Below are 27,756 nucleotides of genomic sequence, written 5' to 3'. Positions count from 1 at the left end.
TCGTATTAGTTGAACACTTTAACACGCAACACATGATTATATTTGCATTGTTCGGCAATGTACGAAAAACGTAGAAATATAAGGAAAATCATAATGGTTTATATTTAAATGTTCTGTCATTTGCCTGTTTTGCTTTAATAAAAATAAAATGTTCCATTGCTTAGTTATCTCTTATATTTTTAGAATGTTCATTATTAAGGATCAGTAAGAACCACTTAATACCTTTGTTCATCCATCTCTCCATTTGTGCTTCAATTCAGGATGGAAACTCATAGAAACTTAGTATATAAGTTTTTTTTTATTGAAAGAGAACCTTATTGATTTTTGGGATCAGTAAGTCTAAAGGACAGTCCTGACTGTGAGATATCTGTTATTAGTCTACGTTTCTGCCAAGTCCTTCGATTTTATAATATACCGATTTTATTGTATTGAAAATAAAATAACATATATAAAACCTGGTTGTCCTGATTTTAACACTCTGAACAACTTCTAAAATGAAAATCCGTACCGTCGTATAAAAAAGTATTTCAATATTATTTTAATGGCGTGTACATAGTAATAGTGTACACTTTACGATTCCGCTTCAGTATTAGAAACTGTTTATTAAAAAATGTATAATGTGTAAACGTACGATTTGTAATGTTATAGAGAAAATTACTACGGCATTTTACAACCACCAGCGAATAAACTAGATAACACTGTGAAAACTAGAAACATTTGACCAACTTTGAAATAATAAACATAATGAGCAATCATTCGGAGACAAAATTGAATCAAAAATGCTGAGAACGAGCATACTAAAAAGAGCAAAGGTAATGGGTTTTGTTAAAAAGTAAGAAAAACACGTGATGTTAGACATTTTATTTGTTTTCTCTTATTTTACAGTTTATATATACAACAAAATTTGTATTGACAATCAATGTATTTATAAACACGATGGCTATGTACAGCTTACCTAAGGTGAATGAGGCCGGTAAGGAAGGGAGGACAAGATACAAGGATCAAACTGATAACACTTGTACAATACTACAACTGTGTCTGTATACTGTACTCCAGAGTGGAGCCTTTACAATCTCTACAAGTTACGGAAGCATTGTGATTTTAAAAAGTTTGAGAAAGAACGTCTTCTTTCTTAAAGTGAAAAGTATAACAACAAAACAACAAAAATAATGCACCTTAGTTTAGGGAATTGAGGAAACTATAATTAAATCAATACGGTAGTATTTGTATATTTTTTCACTATATAATAATAAATTTCACTGGAGAAAACATCTCTATTCCGTATGAAATGGTATCACAATGTTAATCTGTGAGCTTCTTTATAAATTCAACTAACATATAAAGTTAAAATACACATTTTATTTTACTTTAAATAATCAAACGTCTTACAAATAAACTTTTGCCTAAAATGGATGTATTTTGTAGAAATCATAATATTAACTTTTAGGTACGAGATTCGAAGATAAAAAATTATTATTATCAATACCATACTCTTTGGTATATTTATGTTTTCTATAAAAATAGTATTTTAACTTTAATTAAATTAAATGATAACATCTAACCTATGAATTTTTATTTATCTAACCAAGATAAACTGATCAAAAATATTTTCTTGTTGGTTGGTAATCCAATTATTTAAGCCGTGCAAGGAGATCGTGTTGACTTTTCACTACTTTATAGATTGTCGTAAATAACAATATCAAGGAGACAGTAAAAATAACTCTAGAAGCAACTAATTCGCATAAAATTCATATCAAATATTTTACGCCCAACAGTCACAATAGGTTACATATATTTAAAATCTATCGGGAAAGTATCTTAAACATTAGTTTCTACAACAGTAATAAGTAAGTGTATACTTTGGTCAAAATACTCTAAAAATGTATTATCAAACTCTAACACAATAAATCTCAATAAAAATAGGCCAACTTTGGAAACAATCGCTAAGCAAGTCAAACAAAACATTTGCTCTTCTAAAAAGGCAACACAAACATAAATACAATCTACAGTAACAATACTATAAGGTAAAGCTCTATAAGTACGGAATTGAGAAAAATTTACAAAACATGACGTAGTAGCTTTAAGTATTTTTGTTCGAGAGCCATTGATCATTTCGGCATTTAACAGTAAATTTCTATTCAGAATTGAAGTAAAAATACAAAGCAAAGAATTTACAATTTGTTTAGATCGAAGAAAAGAGGAGACATGAAGAATGTGAAGAGTTGGTTGGATTCTATTGACATAAAAACCAGCACAAGGGTTACAGACTATTTATAAAGTATAGACATTCGTTCGTTGCATCAAACTGTAGAGTAAACGTATGTTTAGGGGAAAAAAATCATTGTTGTTTATTGCTGTAAACTGAATTAGCTTGTAAAAATTTATTATTTATATTTACATTTTGTTATTTAACCAAGAACACAAATATTGACTTAAATTTTGGGTAGAACTTTATTTATAGATCTGAGAAATTTAAACTGAGCGCTAATTGAATTTAAATTAAAATCACATTCATTCTAAAATTTGAAAAGAAGTAAAATTCCTGAACAGTATTGCAAACCAATTTTAATTAAGCTCTGAACAAAATTTACTTCTACAAAAATCTCAATCTCGCAGCGTTAAATATTAATGGAATACCCTAACTCTACAAGAAAACTTTAAAAACAAGATGAAATCAAACTTATTAAACTGTTATTTGTTATTAGGCTACAAAACAACTTAAATCCTAAGTACAGTATTACCTTAAAGATTATTTTATAATAAAAATAAGTTTAACTTGACGAATTTGTCTAATCGTGTCTGATATGGACCTGACCCCACTTCGACTGTGGGGCGACAGTTTACCCCAGAGAGAGCCCTAACTGTTAATACTGCTGCTACTGGAGTACTTGTAGACCGGCGGGCGGGCGTCAGGGTTCACTCTTGGGCCTTCAGCTCTCCGTTGGTCATAGGCTTCACGAGGTGTCCGTCCGCTCCCAACATGGCGGCAGTCGAGTCCTGTAACATCCCGGTCTTCATAATTCAAGGCTTACGTTAATTAAAAAAATTGATTCTCTATTTGCAGGAACCTTGTACCATTTCTCGTCCAAGTATAAAAAGAAAAGGTACCTCATAGTAAGCAGAGGGTTTTCAAATGAAAAGTACAATCTTATACTATTTTTATTTAAATCAATAAGTAATAAATAGCGATATACGAAAAATTGTGTCATTCAAGTAGTGTTCTCCTACTTGAAGATTCGTTTCTAGACTATTCAGAAAATCATCGTTAACCTAAATCTCTACTTCGATTGCACTCTTCAAGTATGTTAAAGCCAGCACATATTTAAAAACACGCTTTTATTACAAACATCTACGTAATAGACTTGAAGGCTTCAAAAACAGAAAAACAAATTTAACATCGACCGAGGCATTTTTACCTGTTTTGTGGCCGATTTGTCTAAAAATGACTGTAAGCCTGTATTGAACTTTTGGTAAATCGTATTGTGGCACTTGCCACTTTTATTTTGCCGGCCGTTGGTCGGACCAGTGGTGGTTCCTAGCCAACTTCCTCTTCGTAGCTACAGCTGGTCACGACGTCTGTCAGTCCTAGTAGCTAACCTCCTGTTTTGGAAGCGTCTAGACGTTATTATAAGACAAGTTATAAAATTAGAAATATATTTAAGAAAAGTTAAAAACTGCTAAAATACTAGAAATTTAAACACTTGACAAATACGAATGGTGGTAATGAAAAGAATCCACACGGCTGCGGCTGAATAAGGCAACTAAAACAATAAGTACACTTACTATACGGAGGGCGTGCATGATACAGGCTTGGGCAGTAGACTCAACCTCTAACAACTCGTCTTCCATGTCCGCCGGTGACGTCATGATCTCGTCTTGGTCAGCTACCGACTTGTCATCCTGCCAACAGAACATGTGTTCTAAGACTGTTCGAAAACATCCAAGAATTTTCCCCAAATTTAATTGCAATGATCATCAATGAAGTCAAACATATCAAATATAAAATTTCTTAGAATCTAGCTCAAAATCGTTTGAGTCAATTCAATGTTGTTCTTAGCCTATTTCAATAGAGATTAAAAAATAGGTTTCTAATACAAAAATTAAATCGCAAATAGGAAATAGAAGGAGTTGAATTTATGGATAATGTAGTATTTCGTTATAATGCCCTTTGTTTCAAATGTAAATGTAGGTTCTAGTATTTGCAAACCACTATATACAGAGGTTTCTTCTTCTACATAATTTTTAAAATACTGATTTCCCCCTCTGGGGGCGTTAATTATTACCCCGTGTATTCCCTTTTAAACTTTATTGTACTTATACTCATTACAAAATAGAATAATTGATTTATTTTTTACCATTTTGAATGATGACGTATACTACTATTTTAATGACGTCAATGATTTTTTCTATTTAGATTGTGATATGATTCCATAGAAGTAATTCAAACTACACAAATGCTAAGTTTGAAAGCTGAATCTATGGTTGACTAATACATACATGTATAAGTAAATTCACTCCTCCACTTCATTCTAAACTCCTCCATCATATAAGTTGTGGTATATTGAATAGTGAGCGGTTCAAATATTTTAAAAGTATCCTTTTTTGTTTTAGCTAAACGTCTTCTATCATATAATTTTTTATATATAAAATACAAAATTTGTTAAAAACAGAATTTTTTGAATGAGGGAAGTATGCCTAAAAATACGTATATGTAAGCAGAACATCAAAGGGGGTTAGATATTGATTTATGATAAATTTACCTCTTTCCTAATGTTACCCAACATTCTGCTTTTATAATGATAAAATATAAAGAGTTTAATTACGATATAGATATAGATCGTATACACAACCGTTACATGTAAACTTAGAAATGCGATATGTAAATGCATCCTAATACATTTTTTATAATAACCCTAAAGGAAACCTAAATCGGCTCAGGAAGAATTCACACCTAGTATAGTAGGCTACATACATTCATACTGGTTATTTTATAAAGATTTATATCTTTCACGGAAATTATAAAAATTAGTAAAGTAAAATAACATTAACTTTTAAAATCCAGTCTGTTAGGCTTCAAATTTTGAGCATTTTGGAGAGCCAACAGCAGGTAGGTGTTGTGTACTCTATTGTTCTCTAGTTATAGGAAACACACAGCAGTTACAGCAGACATGCGAGGCGCGCCCACTGGGGTGTGGTGCCAACTATTACCCTTTTATCACCACCATTACCCGTATTACTGCCGGTTGTTAGCTCCCCGTTCAGCATAAACCGATGGGCAGCTTTGGCAACCCATCATTTCATATGAAAACCAAGGTTCATATTGAAGGAAAGCAATAGTTATTATTAAATACTTATTTTAAGGCTTCCTGTAATAAAACAATGTATCCGTTATTTATCAAGATAACACACAATATCAACATCATATTTGACAGCCCAAGAAGATTTTTCGCCTAAAGTACTTGAGGTAATTCACAAATTTATACTTGAATAAAAACAAAACCAAAACTGAGATTCAAATCCTAGGATAGGAGTATTTTTTATCAATTATTTTTCTAATTAAATATATTTTTGGCCACCGAGCCGAAGAAGTTAATTAACACGTTTAACGTAACGTAAATGCTATTAAAGCCGTGTTATTATTCATCTAAATATTATCCATCCCTCTGTGTACCCACATATTTATGCTCTGTCTGATGTGATCTTTGTACCGCATAGGCACGGCAAGATGGCTTCTATTTTGAAACAGAACTAATTACCTGCATAATATACTTTCCAGCACAGCAGGAAAAATTACAAGATTTCATTATTGTATAAAAGATACATTGACAGCCATCCAAATAAAGTCGTTTTCGTGACGAATGTGTATAACCTGATATTCGCTTTAAAAACACGTGCAGGCCCAGGCCTATTGTTTGAAAATTGTATAGTAGCCTACAAGTAAACAACCTGTCTAACAAGTGCGAGATGTATATGGATTCCAGAGATCAAGAGCTCAAAACTGTATTACTTTACTAAGCAGTACCGTCTTTCGTGGCGGCTAGTCTCAATTTTAATTAAACAGTTTTAATTTTACGCCTAGTAGTAAATGAATAAGATTTTCTTGAACTTTATTCATGTTAGTATATGTGTATTAAACTCAGGCTTCAAATGTTTCCTTCGAGTAAGTATTTATAGTTCTTTATATTGTGATAAATTTTATCTTAAAAGAATGTTTGTACTTCATATAACCCATATGTAGCAAGTATATCGGTACGCAATTAGTTCTGAAGGAAAGCCAAGCAAATATGAAAGAATTGAATTGAATTTTGAGATCATGGTGCCATACCGTAGCAGTAAAATGTAAAAATGTCTAAGAGTTTAAACAAATACATTTTTTTGGAAGAAGTAAAATAAATAGTTGACCGTTTTGTAAGTACTTGCAGTCAGTCCAATTAGAAAGATATTATCAGGACATCCATCAGTTTTCTACAAAGCGGTTTCCAACAAGTAAATAACTGACAGTAGTGTCCGAGCAGGGGTATGTCTGGGCGTCAATCAATCCCAGGGCGGGGAAGGCGTGGTGGCCACACCCAGCTGATAGACTGATAACTGATAGAGTCATTCATTAAGGGCTGATTGTGTATCGGAGACGATTGACGCCGTCACGCAACTTGGCCCTTGCGTACCGTACAGTTAAGCCATGGATCAGATCGAGTATGGTTTAATCTATGGTTTAGCCGCGGCGTTGGCATTGGGGGCTATGTTGTCTCTGCGGTCAGCATTCCGACTCCGCCATGTATTGATTCCCACAGTTATGGATTGGTTGCTAATACTGTATGCAAAATTCATATATTCTAACCAGAATCAATTGTATGAAAAATAAGATTGTTTAAAGTTACTTAAAACCATGAGTAATAAAACCAGGTTATCCATAGTTCGAAGTAACTTTAAAAGTTATTACTTTACATGTATTACTATAATTACGTACACCATTTAATAAATAATTTATACTTAAGACTTAAAATACAACAGTCATCAATAGAGAGTTGACATACGTGACACATATTAATAATAATGTAATAGTGATCTAAAATCATGATATTGTAAAATAATTGAACTTTTATTTTAAAATTTACTTTAAACAGTTTTGAGATGTATTTTTAAATTTCTTAAATAGACATTTTCCTGATACATTTACGGTATGAAACTCTACCTTAGTCGTCATTTAATATCAGTTAATAATTTAAAATTTTCTATTAGTTTTACAATGATAAAATTCTTAGTAAAATCTTTCCATTCAAAGTTCATGATTTAAAATGTATGGGTGGACTTACAGAAACAAACACCGCGATTCTTGTAGTTGCTACGGTTTTTACAGGGTTTTTGTCAAACTAACACAAATTAAAATCATATCTTCTATTAAAAACACTAAACTAAAGCCAACGATCAAGAACATCTTGAGCTGTACTTTAAATATATAAAGAATTAATTTTAGTATTTGAAGCAAAATAACTTTTATTAATACAAACATTTACAATTTATTAATTAAAACAAGTAAGGATATTTTAACTCCATTTGAAAAATAAAAATGTATGAACTCTTGTGCGTAACAAATTTATAAATTTTATCCATAAACCCCTTGTACATTCCAAATAAATATTTCATTCAGTGAAGTTAAAGAGTGATAATGTGATGACATATTTTTTATTCTGATGAAGTTAAAATTACAATGTACTTTCATTAGTGTTACATATATATATATGTTTAAACATGCTTATTATGCAATCTCACAAAGATTACTCAAAACTATTAAAAGTACATAAAATTGTTATGTTTGCTATTAGTTGTGCTATTAAATTAGAGTACTTTTTTCTTTTGTTAGACTGGTGACAGGAATAACTATTTCCTAATTCTTCTCTTCTGTAAGGAGTACCTGTATAAAGCTATGACAACAATGTGTAAAACACTGTTTCTTCACTTAAACATGCCGGGGCTATTTAGTAATATACATTAAATTTGTAATTTCAATATCTTTGTGATTAAATTGTTGCAAGAATATATTTGTTTTTTAAGTAATATTTATTTTTAACAAATTTAAATAAAAAATCTAATAAATGATGTATTATTTTATTTTGTTATAGGACTATTGTTAGTAAAAACTTTATTATACTCGACGCATAAAATCTGTGTTATCGTTAAAACTATGGTAAGGGAATTTGATTTTAAATTCTTAAACTACATGAAGGAAGATCATACAAATATAAAACGGGCAATGTATACTGGAGTAGTATAATGTGTATTCGAAAGTGTTTAAACAAATTCTATGCAAAAAGCAAAAAAAGTCTAGATTTAGTTGTGACATAAAGTGAATTATAAAATCATAAAGTTACACATAGAATTAAAAACTCAAACACGCCTCTAATACAAAAAAGAATAGGTATCAGCTATACAGAAAGCTTTAAAATTTAAAATTGTGCAATATCTTCCAGAGTGCCTCAATATTGATGAAATGTGTATTTAATGGTTGCTCCACCATGGTTGTATCCATACGGGTGGCCTCCACCTGTATGGATGTATTTTAAATGACATTCTAAGCAAGCATTAATGAAACGGTGATTGGGTTAAAACGACCATGACTGAAATAAATTCCGAATTGCTGCCATGATCCGGTGACTTTTTAGTTGGTTGCTCTTGAACAGTAATATGGAGGAAGGTAAACTAAAAGGTATGGCATTTAAGGCACTAGCCATTTCATAGATAAAGAACGATTTTCAGTGAAATATGTCTTTACCTCGCTGATTTGTTTTTGGTGGTAGGACCGAACACTTCATTTGGACCGAGCATTTCAAATGATTTCAAATATTGATTCCTTTCAATATCATAGATTGGCCTTTCGATATCACCGTGCTCAGGTGATGATCGATATCTGTCTTAAGCGACATTTCTGTATACATTTCACGAACAGCTAGGTCTTGTGCTTGGAATCCAATGAAATACTTGATAAAACGAAATCAACATTTGCATATAAATGTGTATTGCATCATATGTATTCTCTATGAAATGGATTTGTTTCTAAATTCTGGGTCCATTCAATTCTTTCTAGTCAGTGGTTTTAGTACTGAATAAAAATGCTCTGTCGAGTTTAACTCTGGGAACAAGTCACTGGTTGGTACACAAAAACTACAAAATAATACGATACACACGTCCTACATACATTATCAAACAAATAAAACATTCCTACAGCATAATACGACAGTAAATGTTCTCTATTATATTACTGACGTAAAATAGCTTTAAATCATTAAAGCCTTTTATTACTAAGATTAAAACATTTTGTTTGATTTAGAAAGTTAATTTTTGAATTTTGTACTTAGTGAAGACAAAAGACGTCACCAAAAAATTATAAGAATATTTAATGAATTGTTTGTATTGTACAACTGTGATTCTGCTACAAAATTCTATTTTTACAATATTCGTAATCAGTACGAGAGAACGAATGCATGGATAATTAGTGTCTGAAGAAGCAACACGGTATGCAGACTCTACATGTGTGTGCGCGTGTGTGTGTTTGCTACATTAACCTTGTCACCTACACCATTGTGCCTCTTCATGTCCTCATTAGTCCCTCCTCCTCACCCCTCATTAGCATTGTTTCACCAACATTAACCACCTTTTATCTCACTAGGGTTTGTAACAGTGGGACCATTAATAATAATATTTTACCTGGTGACGCGCATTTCTCACCATTTAGATGCAGCAAATTATAGTACTCTGCACTGTAAGAGTTACGAGTACTTGTCAACTCTCAGTGTTTACATTCGTATCAGCGAATCAATGTTCTCTGTCTATAAGTACTTTCTATTATTGTTGTATATCAGAAAAAGACTTCACTATTATCAATACAGTGTATCACTATAGTAAAAAAAAAACTGTACAATAAACAAAATCTTCCAACGTATTTCATTTAAGAAAACTCATGTTTTGAACATCTTATTTTGAAACAAGCTCCAAAGAATCGACAGATTTCAATGGAAATCTGTCTACCCTAATACAGTGCTTGTGACCTACTCCTTCTTTAATACCAATCAATATCTTCGCTCCAGATTCACCCTTCTCTCAACAATACAGGGAATTAACAACTCCTCCCATAATACGACTGAAAATCTAGATACATTTAGAATTTATTATAATATGTATTGTTGTTTTCAAATTAAATTAAAATATAATTTATTTTGTTAATTATACTATAATAGGCACTTTTGGATAACGATTAAACTTAATTATTATAATTGTTATAATTTAATTATTGGTTGAATTTTACTACCTGCTTAAAAGATAACGTTTAGTAATAAAGATGTGACAAACGATCTTGTACGTCATTAGCTTGCCTAAAAAGTTCCAAAAACTAACAATTTTAATTAAACTTTCAGGTATTAAAACTTGTTCATGTACTAGTACGCGTGTTTTTTACTTACTGAGGTATATTAATGCAATATTATATTCTTAGCGCTTGAAGGGTCGTTCGACCAACAAATTGTTGAGTTTTAGCGCTTTCCAGAGAGAAAAAGGTAACTATTTACTTTAGCCACTTCACGTCATTTGTTAAAATTTCAACTTTAAATAAGATAATAAATGTATAGAATACTAACTAGTACAATAGATATTAAAGGGAAGAAGCCTAAATAATAACATAAATTACAACGGCAACGCACCTGTGCGGGCGTCGGTAAGAAAAGCACTTCTGGCATAAAAAAGAAAAACATACTCGAGGCAGTACTACGTACATTCAAGCTCAGATTACATGAGCGCTCAGATAGTCCGATGTAATTCGAATTTGGAAAAATGGCATAACTGGAGGCCAACCGGTGTACACAAGAAACAATAACATAATTGAAATAAAACTATAAATAACAAAGGTACCTAACCGAAGAAAAGAAAGAAAATCGAATATAAATGAAAAGAATAAAGAAATAAAAATAATGGTCAACTTACAGAATATCTAATGAGGAGGAGGATGTAGACGAGAATGGACGCCAAAATTTGTCACCGTTACACAAAGAAAATAAGTATAAAAATCCATGTCTAACTAAAAATGACACAATATCTTTTCATTCTAATACAATCAAACAAATTAACCAACACACATTTTGTCCATAGGTAAAACAAATACACTTGTAGAAAGTAACTCCATTGTTGTAACTAAATTCAAGGAAACTCGAATACAAAATGGTTAATGGTGACGAAAAACACAAAAAAACGTCTTTATCATGAATTGTATTACGCAGCAATCTGAACAATCAGGAAACAGGAAAATATTATTTAATAACCCGATGTGCAACTGCGATACCAATAACCAAACAAGACCGAGAGCACAGTGGAAAAAATTACAATCAAACTGCATCATAGAGGTAGAACCTGATGCAAATATACTCGGATCTCTAAAATTTCTTCTACTTTGTTGGCCTTTGTTGATGTTAATTGTAATTTGTTGGCTTAAGTTGGTGTTGATTATACTTTGTTGGATTGTGTTGGTATTGAATATCCCCTTCGCCAATGCCACCCAGAAATTCCGATTCTCCTCAGTCTCTTAGATTGTTGGGCTATTTGAGGTATAAACTAAAGTTTCTAACCTAAAATTTCACAACATACTATCAGTTACTGTGCAGTTATGGATCATGACCGCCTAAATATTTTTTCTAGGAATGAAAACGTGCTATTTTAAGACATTGATAAATGTGGTTTGAGTTCGTTATAACTCACGTGGCTAAAGTAAAGTGCAACCAAGAAAAAATGCAATTGAACTGTGTCAACATTGATTCGACTATAGTTATGCTAAATATATGGCAGTCGTAAATGTTATATTACTTGCCGGAAGCGAATTCGATATTCATTAGCTTCACTATGCAACTTTATAATATATTTTTAATGGTACGACAGCGTGATCCCTTTTACCGTTACTAACTAGGTAGCTAAATTAGGAACGTCATATGGATTTCTGAAGTACGTTGTAAATGTCTATAAAAGGAGCTCGACGTTTTTAATTACATAGTTTGGACCACATTGTGAAGCGAGTTATATGTATTTGTTAATTTTGTTAATTAATGTTTTATAATTTCAAAGGACAGGCCTATCCCTTTTTAAGCCTCATGGGCCACGCTGGACTGTGCAAGGTTCTTATGAAACAGAAAAGGGGGAGAGTTGATACAGTACAAGATCTATAGTGCTGATAAATAGTCCCACGTTTTAGACCCCTCATTTATCCTTCATGGATAATTTTTGAGATTAAAAATTTTATGATTGACAATTTTTTAACGAATTCACAACTTTGGATTCTACAAATTCTTTGCTGACGAATACACGGTATAATTGATTGATGAAAGTGTACTTTGACGAAATTATTAATTTTTTCAAATAGCTTTTCCAATTGTTGCTATGTTACTACCAGTTAAAATTTTTAAAAGTAAACATGAGCGATGTTAAAATTATATTAGGGTAAAGCATTACCTAACTGATGATCTTATCATGATTAATTTAACAGAAAGTAGAGCCTAAAAGTTTAGGTACAGAGCAATATTGTCTTAAGCTATTTACCTCTTTGCCGTTAGGAGACACAGGCGGCGTCGTCTCGAGAGCAGGTGACAGTCTCGCGTTCTTACTGGAGCCGAGCTCGTAGATGTTGAGCATGTGGGCCGCCTGGACATGTTCCATCAGGTCCCAGGCCGTCAGAAATGAGTCTTTACACTGCACACAGAGTAGGGCAGCCGTGTCGTGTCCCGGAGATTCTGTTAACACACTGGACATGTTAGAACAATCGTGGTAAAAATAGCCTCATACTCAATAACTATTTAAATTTGCCTGAACATTTTCGAAATATTACCTCAGTTTAAAACGTGGAAAATAATTATACATAAAGAATAAAGAATGATTTATTTTCTCATTTTCTTACAGGCTACATACATACATCAATACATAAAGGTAAATTAACATAATGGAGTTATAATTTCCTAAATCTTGCCAGGTCTGACTGCACCATTACAAAAGACTTGAAATAAACAATTACTTCTTCAAAATACCTATAAACTAAACTTATAGTTAAAAAAATAACCTACAACTAAATGCGCTTAGGCCTATACTTTACAATAAATGAGAAAATATAGGGCCTCCAAGGCTAAGCCTGTTTGGAGGTTCCTTATTATATTTTAACACATTAAAAAACATCAGCAAACAACTTAATTTAACAATTTAGATCTCTCTTGAGGATGTAAATTAATGTATTATTTAGTTAAAAAAATATAATAATAGTTGTAATCAACCTGCTTATTTGAGTTGGATTAGAATTTTCAAATTGTTTGAAATATATATATATATATATATATATATATATATATATATATATATATATATATATATATATATGGGCCGTGAGGTAAAAAAACCAGTTACTATGTCTGAATATATAAAACTGAATTTATATCCTCTAGTTCAAACAACCACCTTCCCAATTTTTAAAAAAATACTAATTTGTTATTTGAGTTTTTTTAAATTGTTAGGTAATTTATTAAAAATCCACGGTGACATAAAAATTAATGACTTAGTAAAAAAAGTATTGTTTGGTTTTGGAACTTTTATATTTCCTGAATTTCTTAGTTTTAAGCTGTATTCATTTGCTTCTAAGTTGGTAGTAAGCTATTTATTAAATCATAGTATTGTTTTAATACTTTATATATAAATAACATCTTGATAGGGAAAATCTTAAGCTGATTAAATAATGGTCGTGAGTGTTCAAATCTATGACTGTGGGTTATTAATCTGACAAAGTGCTTTTGCTGCATAAGTAATGAATTTAAATTTGAATCATACGCACTTCCCCAATGAAATATGCCGTATTCAATTCGACTTTGTACAAGCGCAAAATATAACATTCTAAGTATTTTAAATTGCAAATATTTCTTAAAAAATAAAAAATTCTTATAATATTATTGAGTTTTTTTGTAATGTTCGATATGTGAATTTTCCAATTAAATTCACTATCCATATGAATTCCCAAATATTTTATAATATCCCATTTTTGTATCGTTGAACAATCCATTGTTAAGCAATTATTGATTTGGCTTGATTTCAAAATACAGTCAGCACATCTATAGAAAACGGGTTCAAATAAAATGTCATTTTTTCTGAGACTAAAATTGACATATTTTGTTTTTTCCGTATACTTAAAAGCATATGGTTCATTGTGAACCACCACTGAATTATTTCTAGACCTTTGCTCATAGCAACGTGGATATCAGTCCAGCTATCTTTGACATAGCTAAGGTCTGTATCATCAGCAAATGATGTTAGTGTTCCTTGAAATCTGGCATCGTATAGATAATTTATATATATAATGAAAAGGATTGCTCCCAATACTGACCCTTGGGGCACGCCATATAAGATTTTACCCATTTCACTATATGTGGAGTTCATTCTGGCACACTGATACCTATCCCGTAAGTAACTTTCAAACCAAGAATAAGCTATTCCTCGAATACCACACCTATAAAGTTTTTTTAATAAAATTGTATGATCTACAGTGTCAAATGCTTTTTTTATATCTAAGAATAAACCACTTATACATTTACTTGAATTTAGGCCATTGTATACATTTTTGGTAAAATTAAATAGAGCACTTTCGGTATTCATATTTTCTCTGAAACCAAATAATTGATCTTTACTAAAAAAATCAAATCGGTCTTATTTAGGATTTACATCAGTATCAAGGAGTTCATATTACGAGATGTATAATGGTTATATTAAGATACATTAAGGACGAGATTATCTGGAATGCGGTTATCCAAGGTACATTATATGAATTAGATTTTGTGCTGTATAAAATACTCACTTGCGAATGCTCCGTTGATGGTAGTACACTTGCAGGTGAACCGCAGCTTGCAGTAAGTCTTCTTGTGTTCTACTAGCTCCTGCAGTTCTGTGAACATCTCCCTGCAGTTCCCACAAATCAGGATGTCTGGGTTACCTACAGCAATATTTCAGGTTATGCCGAGTTTTGTTGAGATGGACATGTCATAAAAAATCAACTTGTAGTATTAGTATAATTAAGGATCTGAAAGTTTCTCTTCAAAATTATATCGTTGTCTGTCCGTCTGTCTGTTTTGTTAGAACCTTTGATAGAAAAGTCAGACTTGATGCATGGTTCATTGGTTCTTCTTCATCCAAGGAAGAACTCTATTTTATAATGTGACATAATAATACATGTGAATTTATTTACTAAATTGATTGGTAAGAATTTCGTTAAGTTTGTGAGGTCGTTTGATAATCCGTTGCCATCGGTTTATTTTTATGTTTTACAAAATAGAAACACAGGTCAGATTGTTAATAGTCAAGGTACTTTGTTGTAAAAATTTGGATATTGGTAATGGTGTAAATAGAAGGATGAATTCATAATTTATTTATTTCACGTTTATATAATTTAAACACCTCCGTAAACAATTTTGCATGAAATGTTGATATTTACTGTATAAGTGAAGATGGTGAGAAGGTAGGGGAATACGGGGGCCATCTCTCCTCCTTATTCTGTTTGATAACACATTCGCACAGGCAAAATAAGGCCAAAAAGGAGAACTGCCTCTTCTCTTTTTAACACAAAATATACGAGAATTCCAATAATAATACCATGACAGTTTCTTAATAGAGTTTTATTTATTAACTAGAATATGACTTATATCCACATTCTCTATAATAAAAAAATTATGCTCTTCATGTAGTTTTGAAGTTGCAAGTAAAATTTGATACTTTGGGTTGAAGTGATGTGATTGTCAAAATTAAGTTTAACACCATGATTAAATGATTCGTTGTTCTTTGAATAGAATAGTAATACGTGTATCGTACACACGTAAAGCAGAGACAACCGAAACTAGTCTTTCTTTGCCTATGCTTATGGCTATAAACGGGATGTCTGATAGGCACACGACAGCTTTTATTTGTTCGAAGTATAAACAAAAGGCATTCACGTTAAAAACAATATAGAAACGTGACGAGTGATCATTTCACAGGATTAACCGTAATCGTGTAATATACATGTGTACAGATTAATGTGTCAGCGGGGCACGTAGTAAAATCTATTACAAGGAGGGACATCATGATAAAATCGTAACAATCTGTCACACGTTCATCCGTAATCTTAATAAGTTATAAGATGTACGAATTGGCAATCGGTTTACAATGTAGACTTAATTTAGTGATTCAATAGTTCTTCTTTACATTATATAATAAAAATAATGATAAGACGCTTAATATATTTTCCTTTCTTTATTGAACATTGTCCTCGTATAGGTTATTAACAGAATGTACGTTTTACAGTGATGATACGGGGGTAGAATCTGTGTCAAGGGGTGTCGACTAATAAAACTGCTGAGGTGGGTTGCGCGAGGACGTGAGAGTAATCGGGTCAGATCGATGGGTGGGTGGAGGTTCGGAGAGGTGGGTGGCGAGTCGGAGGGTGGTGGGTCGTGAGGAGGAAGAGGGTAGAGGGATGAGTTCAGGGGGAACCAATCTGACACTTACTGTACACCTTGAGTTGGCCGAGAGGCAGGGGGGTCGCCGGGGGTGGGCTGGCTTGTTTGTGGGGCGCCGCCCCCTTGACAGCAGCCCGCGCAGGGGCGGCGCCCATCAGGCGGGGGCGCTTCAGGGGCGGCACAAGTCGGGGTGCCAGGAATTGCGCGGATGCGTAGTAACTGAAACAAAAGAAATAAACCGATTTTATAAAATCATTAAATTAATTAGACTAGAGTACAAATTGGGAGAGAAGTAAATGGTTTTGGAACGAATTGCAGCAAACCTAGCTATTAATAATACGGTATGCTCCTAAAAATATAAAATATACACAGAATTGGTTCTCTGTTGACGATGAATATTATTTAACATGAAGATAATATCCATTTAACTCTTCCTCTTTTTTACTACGAGCTCAGTTTTCTCATGTCAATTTATTTTACATCTGCCAAAACATTAGAGTGCAATTTTCAAATACGTATTTATTATGGTGTTCCCAAGATATACATGCTTTTTGATGTTGTACCATTACGATTCCTTTACTGATCGATACAAATACTCTCAATAATGGAGCGTAGTAGCCCATTACAGAACTTGGAGCTCTGAGTCATATGTTGAAAGTGATGGGCAATCAAGAGAGAGGCCGACTCGGAACTAGAGGGATCAACACGTCAGCAGGCTGAGCCACGATTGCTTCAACCCTTCCGCCATCCAGTGTTATCCCTTTCAAACGGGGATTAGCTATAGATTGTAGGGATATTAATGGATTATATTCAGTTGAACTTTGACAAAAATATAAATGTGAAACAGATATAAACAATTATACGTTTTTTATTATCGGTTTTAACCTTCTACTAGGTAGAGGAATTTAAAGTAAGTGACAATAAGGGTTGAGAAATCACATTCATCAGAATTAAGTTTGAATCTGGTTTTCATATATGTTTCTACCAAGACCATCTACCCGAATGTTGAATTTCAAACGCATCTTTTATGTCATGAATCTGCTTCAAACGCCAAAACATCAGTTTGATTGATTCGTTTGAAGCACCCTGTCAGGCGTGTCAGTGATTTCGTTGAACAATTTAGTCTTTTCACATGATATGGCGAATATGAGAAAGTCGTGAAATGGCACACCATGAACATTGTTTAATCTATACATTCCGTGTTGAATAGGATAAATAAATTAAGACTCATAGTCTTTCACAACAACATTCTTTTAAATAAAGATATTACAGATTATAAATTACAAAAGGTTTGTATTAATATCAAAAGTGTCTGGTCACAACAACACTAAGAAAAATATATAGACTTTTTTCTTATTTTTCTTAAAATATTTTCCTCAGTAGTTCATAACAATTTTATGAAATTTAGTAAACCAATAAATTTAACTATATTCCTCATTAATATTAATAATATTTATTCAAGCTACATATAAAGTGTGTTAAGTTTAGAACACAATGATTTACACGCATTTACGTATACCATATGTTCCAAATTTTATGCACACTGAAGAAATTGTTGGAAACTATGAGATACAGCAAAGGTTAAATGGACAAAGTTGTGCGTAATAACAAGAGCAAAAAATCAATGTATTTAAGTTAAATGTTGGTTGCGTCGTCATTCGCTACGCACAAAAAACTGTTTTTGGCCAAAATCTACAAACAGTCACAGTTCTCTTATTAGTTATTATATTGTAACTTTGTTTACACAAAATCTGCAAGAAATTTTCCATTTTGCAGGGTTTGCGGGGTTTGAGTTAATTGTTTCTAATGCAACGACCCATTTTTTACTTAATTAAAAGAAAGTAGATTTTTTAATGATTTAAAACATACCATATATCATACTTTTCTTGTAGTTGTAATTTTTAACCCGTTTTTGTATGGTCCTTTGAAAAGAAATGTTATTTTATTAGTTGGATGGTTGGTAAACCTGCCTAAACACCTGATATTACACTGCAATTATTGTTAGGATCAGATGTAACAAAATAATAAAATCATTGTTTTTGAAAGGGACTTTTTATTCCAATAATTATTGGAGGTTTAATAAATTTGTAAGATTTTATGATCAGCCGTTTAACAATGCATAAATATGTACAAATATCAGGTGATCAGTCAGTTTTACCAACCATATGATTGATATAATAACATTTTTTTTTTTCAAACAACAATACAAAAAAGGGTTTTATTATTTTGTTCATGAAAACCACAAGGACAGTATAACATATTATTACGGCATTTTTGAAATCAGTAAAAAATTTACTTTCTTTTAATTTTGTAAAAAATGGTTAAATTTGTTGCATTACAAAAAATTACTCAAATCATACAACCCGTGCTTGCTGGTCTCAAAATATGTTTCATTATAATATTTAAAAACTCCAAGATCCCTTCAGTGTGCATAAAATTTGGAACACACGGTATGACAATTACGCAATAATGCTACGTTATACTTTAGGTTTCACATTTTTCCATTCCATAAAAATTCATTATTTTAGGAATTTCTAAAAGATCTTAACTTTTTTCCAGCATTAAAATTTTCATGATTCGTCTGGCTTCATCTGTGAAAATTAAATTATAAAGTAAAATCTTAAAAGTATAACCGTTATCTTAGAATTTTAGTCGCTTTATCTGCGAAAAATTGATAATGAATAAATGATTTATTCCACCAAACAATATCTAGAAATATTACAAGGTTACACAATACTTGGGAATTAACCGACCACTGTTTCAAGTAGTGTGGCCGATGATAACATAATGAAAACATTATTATCAGCTACAGTCCAGAGTTCAAAATTATAAAACACCTGAGCCGGCTCTCTGTGACGTCTGTCAGACACAGCTGACCAACTTAACGCTGCACAGTACATATTATACAAATGAAATCAAATCACTAAAGCATTTACTGTTTATTTTTATTACACATTTACTAATACTACACAATTTAAGAAAAGGAAAAAGATCTCATTTACCAACTGTACACATAGACCAGGGAGACTACAATTTAAAAATAAATCAAATTCTGCTGAGTAAACAACCATATCTTTAATCTGTTACAAAATTTACTAATATTGCTTAGACTTTTTATTTCCAAAGGCAACTTATTAAATATATGTGGTCCGAGATAACAAAAAGAGTGTTTAAAAAAATGATTTGTTAACTTTAGGCATTCTGAAAATTCTACGGTAAATATTTCTTGTAGCGTAATCAATTGTTCCGTGGTTACCACATCTTGAATAAAAGAGTCTTAAAACTTTGAACACAAAAAGATGCTGAAGGGGCAAAATTCCTAACTCATAAAATATAGGGAAAGAGCTATCCCTTCTATTTTTTTTTGAAATTATTCTTAAAAAGTAGTTTTGAGTAATTCTTATCTTTTGAATTAGGTACTTAAATGTCCCGCCCCAGCGAACTAATCCGTATTGTAATCTGGAGCCAATTAATGCAAAATATAAACTTCTCAACAAATCTTTAGAATAAAAATTTCGTAAAAAATAAAATTTCCTAATTGAAGATTTAAGTTTAGTCTGTAAAGTTGTTATGTGTTTACTCCAAGTAAGTTTACTGTCCAAAATTACGCCAAGATATTTGAAGTGTAAGACTTTACTGATCGTTTCACAGTTGCAGTTAATTTCATTACAATTTAGAATGTGATATTTAATTTCTTTTGCAAAGTTAAAATTTTAGAAATCAAAATTGACATATTGCGTTTTTTTTACATTTAATTGCATTTTATTTAAATGACACCACTTTCTTAGAGTTCGCAAATCTTCTAGTATGTAATTTAACAAAGCCATTATATTTTTGTGTGAGTAAAAAAATGCTACATCATCAGCAAACGCATTTGGCATGCCCTTTAGGTTCATTTCCAGGAGATCGTTTATGAATATCAAAAACAGGGTTGCAGATATGACGGAGCCCTGAGGCACACCAGCCGTGACTAGGAGCGGTCCACTCAGAAACTCGCCAATCCGCACCCGCTGTTTACGGCCCAAGAGGAAACTGCGAAACCAGCTGAGAGCAGGTCCTCTCACTCCTAACAATTCCATCTTGTGTAGCAAAATCTCATGGTTTACTAAGTCGAAGGCGGATTTAAAGTCAATAAACAGTCCTGTTGATTTATTCCCTGAGTTTAAACTTTCGTAAATCATATTAAAAACGTTTAGAAGCGCATCTTCGGTAGATTTTCCCTTTCTGAAACCGTACTTGCGCATACTTGAAACATAGGGTGCCATTGGAAAACCCTATGTTATTCAAATATGCAGTAAGTCTTACATTCATTAACCTTTCAAATATTTTAGAAAAAACTGTTAACAAGCTGATAGGTCTTAGATTTTCTACTTTAATCGAAGAGAACCCCTTTTTAAGTATAGGAACTACCACACTGATTTTTAACTTGTCGGGAAAAAAACGCCTGAAATAAAACTTAAATTAATGATATGTGACAATATGGGTGATATTACTTCTGCAATGTGGTTTATAAGAGCTGTACTTAAACCATCGATAGCAAAAGATTTCTTGTTTTTTAAACTTTTTATTGTTTTTAAAACTTGTACATTGTCTGTGGGTAATATGAAAAATGACGTGTTTCTGTTGCGCAAATTGAGTGGACCTAAGTTCGGAACACCGCTGTCCTGACCCGACTGTACTGCGATAAGATGTTTATTTACTTCTTCCGCAACAATATGAGGTTCCGTAATGACTGTACCATTGTTTAGCTCAACCCTGTGGATTTTTCGGTTAAATTATCTGTAATTTTCCACTGAAGTTTCCTATCACCTTGGCAATTCGAAATTTGATTTGAGTAGTATGAATTTTTTACTTTACTGATTTCATCTTTAAGTTTTTGACAATAACTATGATAAAAATTTACAAAATTTCTGTCATACAGTCCTTTTAAGAATATTATACAACCGTTTCCTTCGATCTATTTTTGATAAAAGGCTTGAATTTATCCAAGGGCTTATCGATTTAGCTTTAGATAGCTTACTATTGTTAAATTCTACAGACTTTTTACAACTATTAACAACATTACATAACATCTCATAGAAATTATTAAAACACAAATTAGCATCTTCCATTAAATAAAAATGATCCATATTTGATTTTTGAAGATTATCTTTAACTAAATTATAATAAATAATGAATTTGTTAGGTTGTTTCAAATTTACATTTTGAGTTACATAATCATTTTTGTTTATTTTTAGTCCAAGTAAACAATGGTCTGTTAAACCAATGTCAAATACTCCTGCATTAAATATCGATAAATCTCGATGTCTTACGAAATTATGATCCAAACAGGATTTAGATTCATTTGTAATTCTTGTTGGAGAGTCAATAAATTGGGTGAAGCCGAAACCACTCATTAAAGAAAGATAGTTTTGTGTGTTTTGAGACTGGTCCAATATATTTAAATTAACATCTCCTATCAATATAGAGTTATTTGGCAAATCAGAAAACTTAATGCTAAACTCATTAATAAAGTCATTTTCAGAATGACTATGCAGCCTATACAAACAAATCAAATTAAAAAATAAATCTTTAAGCGTTACTTTAAGGACTAGTGCATCGGCAGTTGTTAAAGTTATATTTAGATTTGAAACATTTATATCATTAGCTACAAAACAACACACACCACCTGACCTGTACAAATCGTTACAACAGTGATAAGCATTATAACCTTCAATATTATACATTCCTACTTCATTGCTGTTTATCCAAGTTTCACACAAAACTAAAATATCAATTTTTGTTTTAATCTGACTCAACTCTAAAATAAGACTATTAAAATTCTGCCGCATGCTTCTAATGTTTGCATAAATTATTTTATAACTATTATTCTTATTTTGGAGGGAAAAAACTATTTAAAGAATTTGAATCTATTGAGTTATGTGTATTAATCATTTTTGAACGTACTAAAAACTAATGGAACGTACTAATGGAATATTATTTTTAAATTTTTAAATGAGGTGCTTGAACTTACTATCAAAACTAAACTATATTTACACCAACTTTTGTACATCCTCGAAGCTGGTGATTCTCTTGGCCGCCTCCCCCTGACTTTTCCTGGCGAAGAACCTCCCATCACGTGACCAGGCGAAAGCGTAACCGATCTCCTTACACCTCAGCTTGAGTTTGGAAAGAAGTAGTTTATTATCTGGACAGAGGTGGTCATTGATGTACACACGCTGTGCTGGGAACTTCTTGTTCACGTCACGGGCTGTCAGGGTCTTGATCTGTCGATATTTGCTGATCCAGTCATCTCTCTTAGCTCTGTTGACAAACTGCACGATGAGCGCTGGGTCCCGGTCTCTCCTGTAGGACGGCACGCGGTGTGCTGCCGCTATGTCGTTGTTCTCTATTTGTAGACCAATAGCTGTACCAACATCTCGCAGTAGGTCACCGATGTTTTCACCTGCAGTAGAGGGTAGACCGTTGATCTCAACATTATTGACACGAGAGTATGTCAAATGTCAAAGTTTAACGTTCTTCTTAGAATTCGGGTAGCAATTAGATTATTCATTCCTTGTCAAACTACACACAGTTTCTATATTTGATGAATACTTAGAGGATAAATAGTCTTCGAACTCACGTTTTCTCGCTCTTTCAAATGTGATTTAATGACCAAACGTGATAGTCGAATACCCTAAAAACCCAAAAGCCAGAGAGATATTAGAGAACTAATACAGTAGTTACTACACTTTTATTTTAACACAATATCAGAATGCAGTAACTAGTACGTGATAAGTTTGACCTCTTGTAAATCAGTAATGGCAGACAACATAGGGATTGGTGTTCAGGAGTGGAAAAACGGAGGCGTAACGAGCGACTTGAACTTTTGTGTGTGTAGGGCAGCGTGAGCTCTTCATGCTTGAGTGCTTGGAACACTTGTGGATACTTGGTACTTGAGCACTCGTGTCCGCCCCCCCCCTTCACTACCTCCAGTATTCCAGCACGGATTTGATTGTGAGCGTATGTTATTTACCCAGAATAGTTAGAACATTACTGGGAATAATTGTGAAATCTGCTCTTTTATTGTCAATCATATAGTTTTTAAATTTAAAAGTGAAAATTAGTTTTTACAGTTATTACTTAAAGGAAAGTAAATTGAAGTATGTGTTGGTGTTTAAACACTACAATCATTATTCTAAGCACTCCTCAATAGTAGTTCTATCACAGTTAGAGAAGAAATATGATAGCAAGTGGATTTAACAGCTGGAACGGCAGGCACATAATGCTTAAAAAAAAGAACACTTATGAAAAAGTTTTGAAATATAACGTTAGGTGAACAATATGTGTAACACTTTGCAAGGAAGAACTTTTCTCCGCGATTTGAGACTTGAATAGTGTTGAGTGCAGAGTTGTGAGAGTGCGGTGATCAATCTTGTCTGGCGTCAAGTTACAACACATCCTGTCATGTCGGCACTTGCTGCCACCTGCACACTTCGCTCTATCAGGGGAACAAGTTGGCTCTAATTTTATAGATTTAGTGTCATAGGCTATGCATTAAAAATCATACATTTCTAATAACCTATTTGGATGATTGTTTATTAGTATTTATATACGCTTCGTTTGATATTATTTAGATTCAACAGGCAAATATTTACAATTACGTTTAAAATTAATCAGCTTATAGTATGTGGATATATTAGGTACTATAATCGGCATTTTAACGGATAATCTGTTAGAATTATACAGTTAATAGCTTGTGTGTTTACTCTTACCATAATGGCGGAGCCTTTTGTCTGGGTTTTCTAGTATAGTTGGAATTCCAAGGAAAATCAGAAAGATCCATATAATATTTTAAACTATAATTGCGTAGGTTTCCTACCAATTATACAAACTTAATTTAATGTAAATGCTAGGTCTGATCAGTACAAAGCTGCTGAATAATGAAACAATTATATAAAAACACATTAAAAGTTTGTGAAAAAAGTGAAACCTCAAAGGCCACGCCTGCGTGGATGGACAATTTAAATTAACAAATTTGCAATTTATAGAGTAATACTTAAAAAAAATGTGTATGATAAAAAGAAAATACTATTAACATTTATATTGCATTAGTTCTTATTTCGTTTGTTATTAACAAACAGCCACTAGACCTACATACAAAGTGTCATAAACAATGAATGTAATCGGAATTTAAAAACAAAATACAATTAAGAATAGATTTCAAGCAAGGTTTAAAGATTTCGCAGCATGTTTATTTACTAAGTAATTATTCAAGAAATCGTCTACACTGCTCTTAGACAAATAAAAAAACTTGTAATTAGTTTACAAAAAATATGAACATTTTTAAAACATCTCATTGCTAAAGGAATTTTATTGAATAAATAAGGTGCTAAATAATTATTTAACAAAATAAGTACTGCTTATAAGAATTTTACAAGCAGTACTTATAGGTTTAGGTACATTAACGTTTTCGGCATTTCTTAGTTTAGATTTATATTCCGTAGTGTAATTGCAGCCCTGATTTCTTAAGAAAAAAATATTAATACCTTGTAGGCTACAAGTGTCTGAGTGGGAGAATCTTATAGGAATTGAAAAGAGGAAAAGATTGTCCATACTTATTCTTTTTGGCTATAAGTTGCAAATACCTCTTCTTATATCAAGAGATTTCAAATACCTCTTAAATATAAGTTCCAAATATCTCTTCAAGAGATTTCAAATTTGATTAATACGTCCCCTCCCAGCATATAATATTCCTACCTACTATGCACTAATGAAAAATATAAAGTTCTCAATACATTACTGCCATGGAAATTAAAAAAAGATCAGTCAAATACAAGTCCAAGTTGCTTTTTTATTTAGAAGTAACACAGATCCTAATTATTACCATTGAAACATTTCTATCCATACAGATTGAATTATTTTTAAGATTCAACAGCATTATTTCCTTCAATAGTAGTTACTAGTGAAAGAAACATTGACTCAGTGATTTTTGTTTGTTAAAAATATTTTTAGAAATATTTGAGTCAAAGTTATGCAGCATTTTCCTACTTCCTATTAACTTACTACCTACACACGAAAAGAACTTATTGAACTTATTAGAAACCTCAGTTGGCTCGCTTGTAATTAATTTTGTTATCATTGATCTCTAACTCTAAGTTGCAAATTATTACGTTGCTATTTAACCTTTCGAAAAGTTTAATGTCTTATTTTAATTTTTGTAAGTTACCAAGGTATTAACTTAGAAACTTTCAAATCCTTTGGTTTGATTGTTTATTTACAGTTATCAATAATGATTTAGATTATATAAATAAACCCAAGTGATGCATTACTTACCAAGTAAACATTTCCCCTAACCGCGTTACTAAGCTGTCCATCAAGAAGATTAAAATGTGTACGATATGATGGTTACGAGCACGTCATGTGATGATCTGTTGTCACAGATATAAATTGAAATTAGAATGAATTCATAACTTAAATATAAGAAATACATAATACATCGGCTGATTTAAATTATAGTATAAAAGTATTGCTGTGGCCTGAGAAATACTCTTAATGGAAATAAACAGCTATGCCCCCAGCCCTGTTAATTTCATTTGTTTGGACATACGAAAATGTAATCAGATATCTGATATAAAGAAACCTCAGCATTATTAATCAAAATGATTTTAGAAAGATTTTTAATAATGTACATATCAGCTAAAAACAGATCAAAGTTAACTCTCTTGCTCCTGAGATTTTAGTGGACTACTACAAATACAGTATGTATGTGAATAAAATACTTTATAACTATCCTAAAAGCTGTATAGAATCAAACATAAATACTTTAAAACATTGATAACGTATTATCATGATGTTTTCAGCTAGTGATATATCGTATTAGCTCGAAGATGTTTCTATCGTCTCACGTTATATCATTATCTTAATACATTTTTAAAATATCAGAAAATAAATTAATGAGAAACTTGTAAATTACTTACCTCGACTGGTAAAACAACAAATGCAAACAAAACTTTAAATGCTTACTATTTCGACTAAATAATCTAAATTTAATCAATTTAGGTGCGTTCAAGAACTTAACACTTTATGAAAACGGCAATAAATAATTTAAACATCAGTGGCAATTTAAAGAAATAATCTCAACCAATTTTACACTATTATTATATGTAAATAATAACATAGTGGTATCATTCTTATGAATTAACTTTACCAAACTTCGCAAAAATATTTCAATTACATAATATTTGCCTACTAAAATTTGAGTACTAGATATTACGAGGGTATTAAACTTATTTTAAATAATATTACAATATATAAAATTAATTACAAGTATTTAAATATCAATAATGTGTATAGAATGGCTTATTAATAAATTTATCATAAATTATAGACTCAACTGATTTTATTCAATTAATTTTTGTGTTGTGAGGTAATGATAAATGAAATCAAAATTAAAATTATTAATACTAATGCTAACACAAAGTCTGGTTACATATATGCCCTATTCAATTTAGCCTTCAATAGTAAATTGAATGTTCAGAGTAAAACATTAATTTTTAGATCAAACATATTTTTTACAGGCCGATTATATTCTGACAATGCAAACATGTTTAAAGAGTATACCTTTAATTAATCAGTACCTTTGAAAGATCACACAACAATTTTTCTAGGAAAAATAGTATTGCGTACTAGAGGAAAACGAAATAAAAAAGCATAACATAATTATTTATTAAGTATGAATTTGCTATTTTTGAAATTTTTGAAAGTATGAAAGTAAAACTATTTTTTACTTTTTTAAATATTGTTAATAAAATATGCATGTAAAAATATTTATTATGATAACAAAACTATTTTTTAAATAAATTTTCCTTCGATTAGAAATGCTAGAGGGTAGTTATAGTTACATGTACAATGCAATATATCCACTGCTTTTCTGAAAATGAATGAGTTTTGAATTGAATTTCAATTTAGAATTGAATTGAAATTTTAAGCATGTTTGATGTTCTTGTGAAAATTAGGCTCGGTATTCTTTGTGATGATTCTTATATTTTTCTTAGTTTATAATATTCTTACTGTAGTTAGCATCGTTATCCCCCCTCTCGTGGGTAAGGGGAGAGGGGAAGAGACACTCTCCAGTAAAGTGTTCTCCAGATGCAGCTGACCGCGTTGGAGTGGCCCATTTCTTGTTTACTCTCAGCGGCTCAGCCACACGTTGTCTCACTAGGCACGCTCTCTTCTACTTGGCACCTACTAGAGACCTCTTCACTTCAAAGCCTATCTGAGTAGT

General features: G+C 31.8%; 1 protein-coding gene across 1 annotated transcript in view; it reads right to left on the bottom strand.

Annotated features, from left to right (window-relative positions):
- Window positions 1-842: 842 nt before the first annotated feature.
- The window catches only part of LOC124362702, a 295,398-nt gene continuing 268,484 nt past the window's right edge, over window positions 843-27,756 (bottom strand). Inside the window, exons 5-9 of the mRNA XM_046817420.1 lie at window positions 16,540-16,709; window positions 14,858-14,992; window positions 12,571-12,761; window positions 3,784-3,900; window positions 843-2,997 (exon numbers count right to left, since the gene is read on the bottom strand). Of these exons, the coding sequence (XP_046673376.1) occupies window positions 2,917-2,997; window positions 3,784-3,900; window positions 12,571-12,761; window positions 14,858-14,992; window positions 16,540-16,709 (694 nt within the window). The 3' untranslated portion in view covers window positions 843-2,916. The remainder of the gene's footprint in view (window positions 2,998-3,783; window positions 3,901-12,570; window positions 12,762-14,857; window positions 14,993-16,539; window positions 16,710-27,756) is intronic.

This window comes from Homalodisca vitripennis, chromosome 1 (genome assembly GCF_021130785.1).
Source record: "Homalodisca vitripennis isolate AUS2020 chromosome 1, UT_GWSS_2.1, whole genome shotgun sequence".
In the NCBI taxonomy this organism is placed as follows: Eukaryota; Metazoa; Arthropoda; class Insecta; order Hemiptera; family Cicadellidae; genus Homalodisca; species Homalodisca vitripennis.
This window is presented reverse-complemented; position numbering and strand designations above follow the sequence as displayed.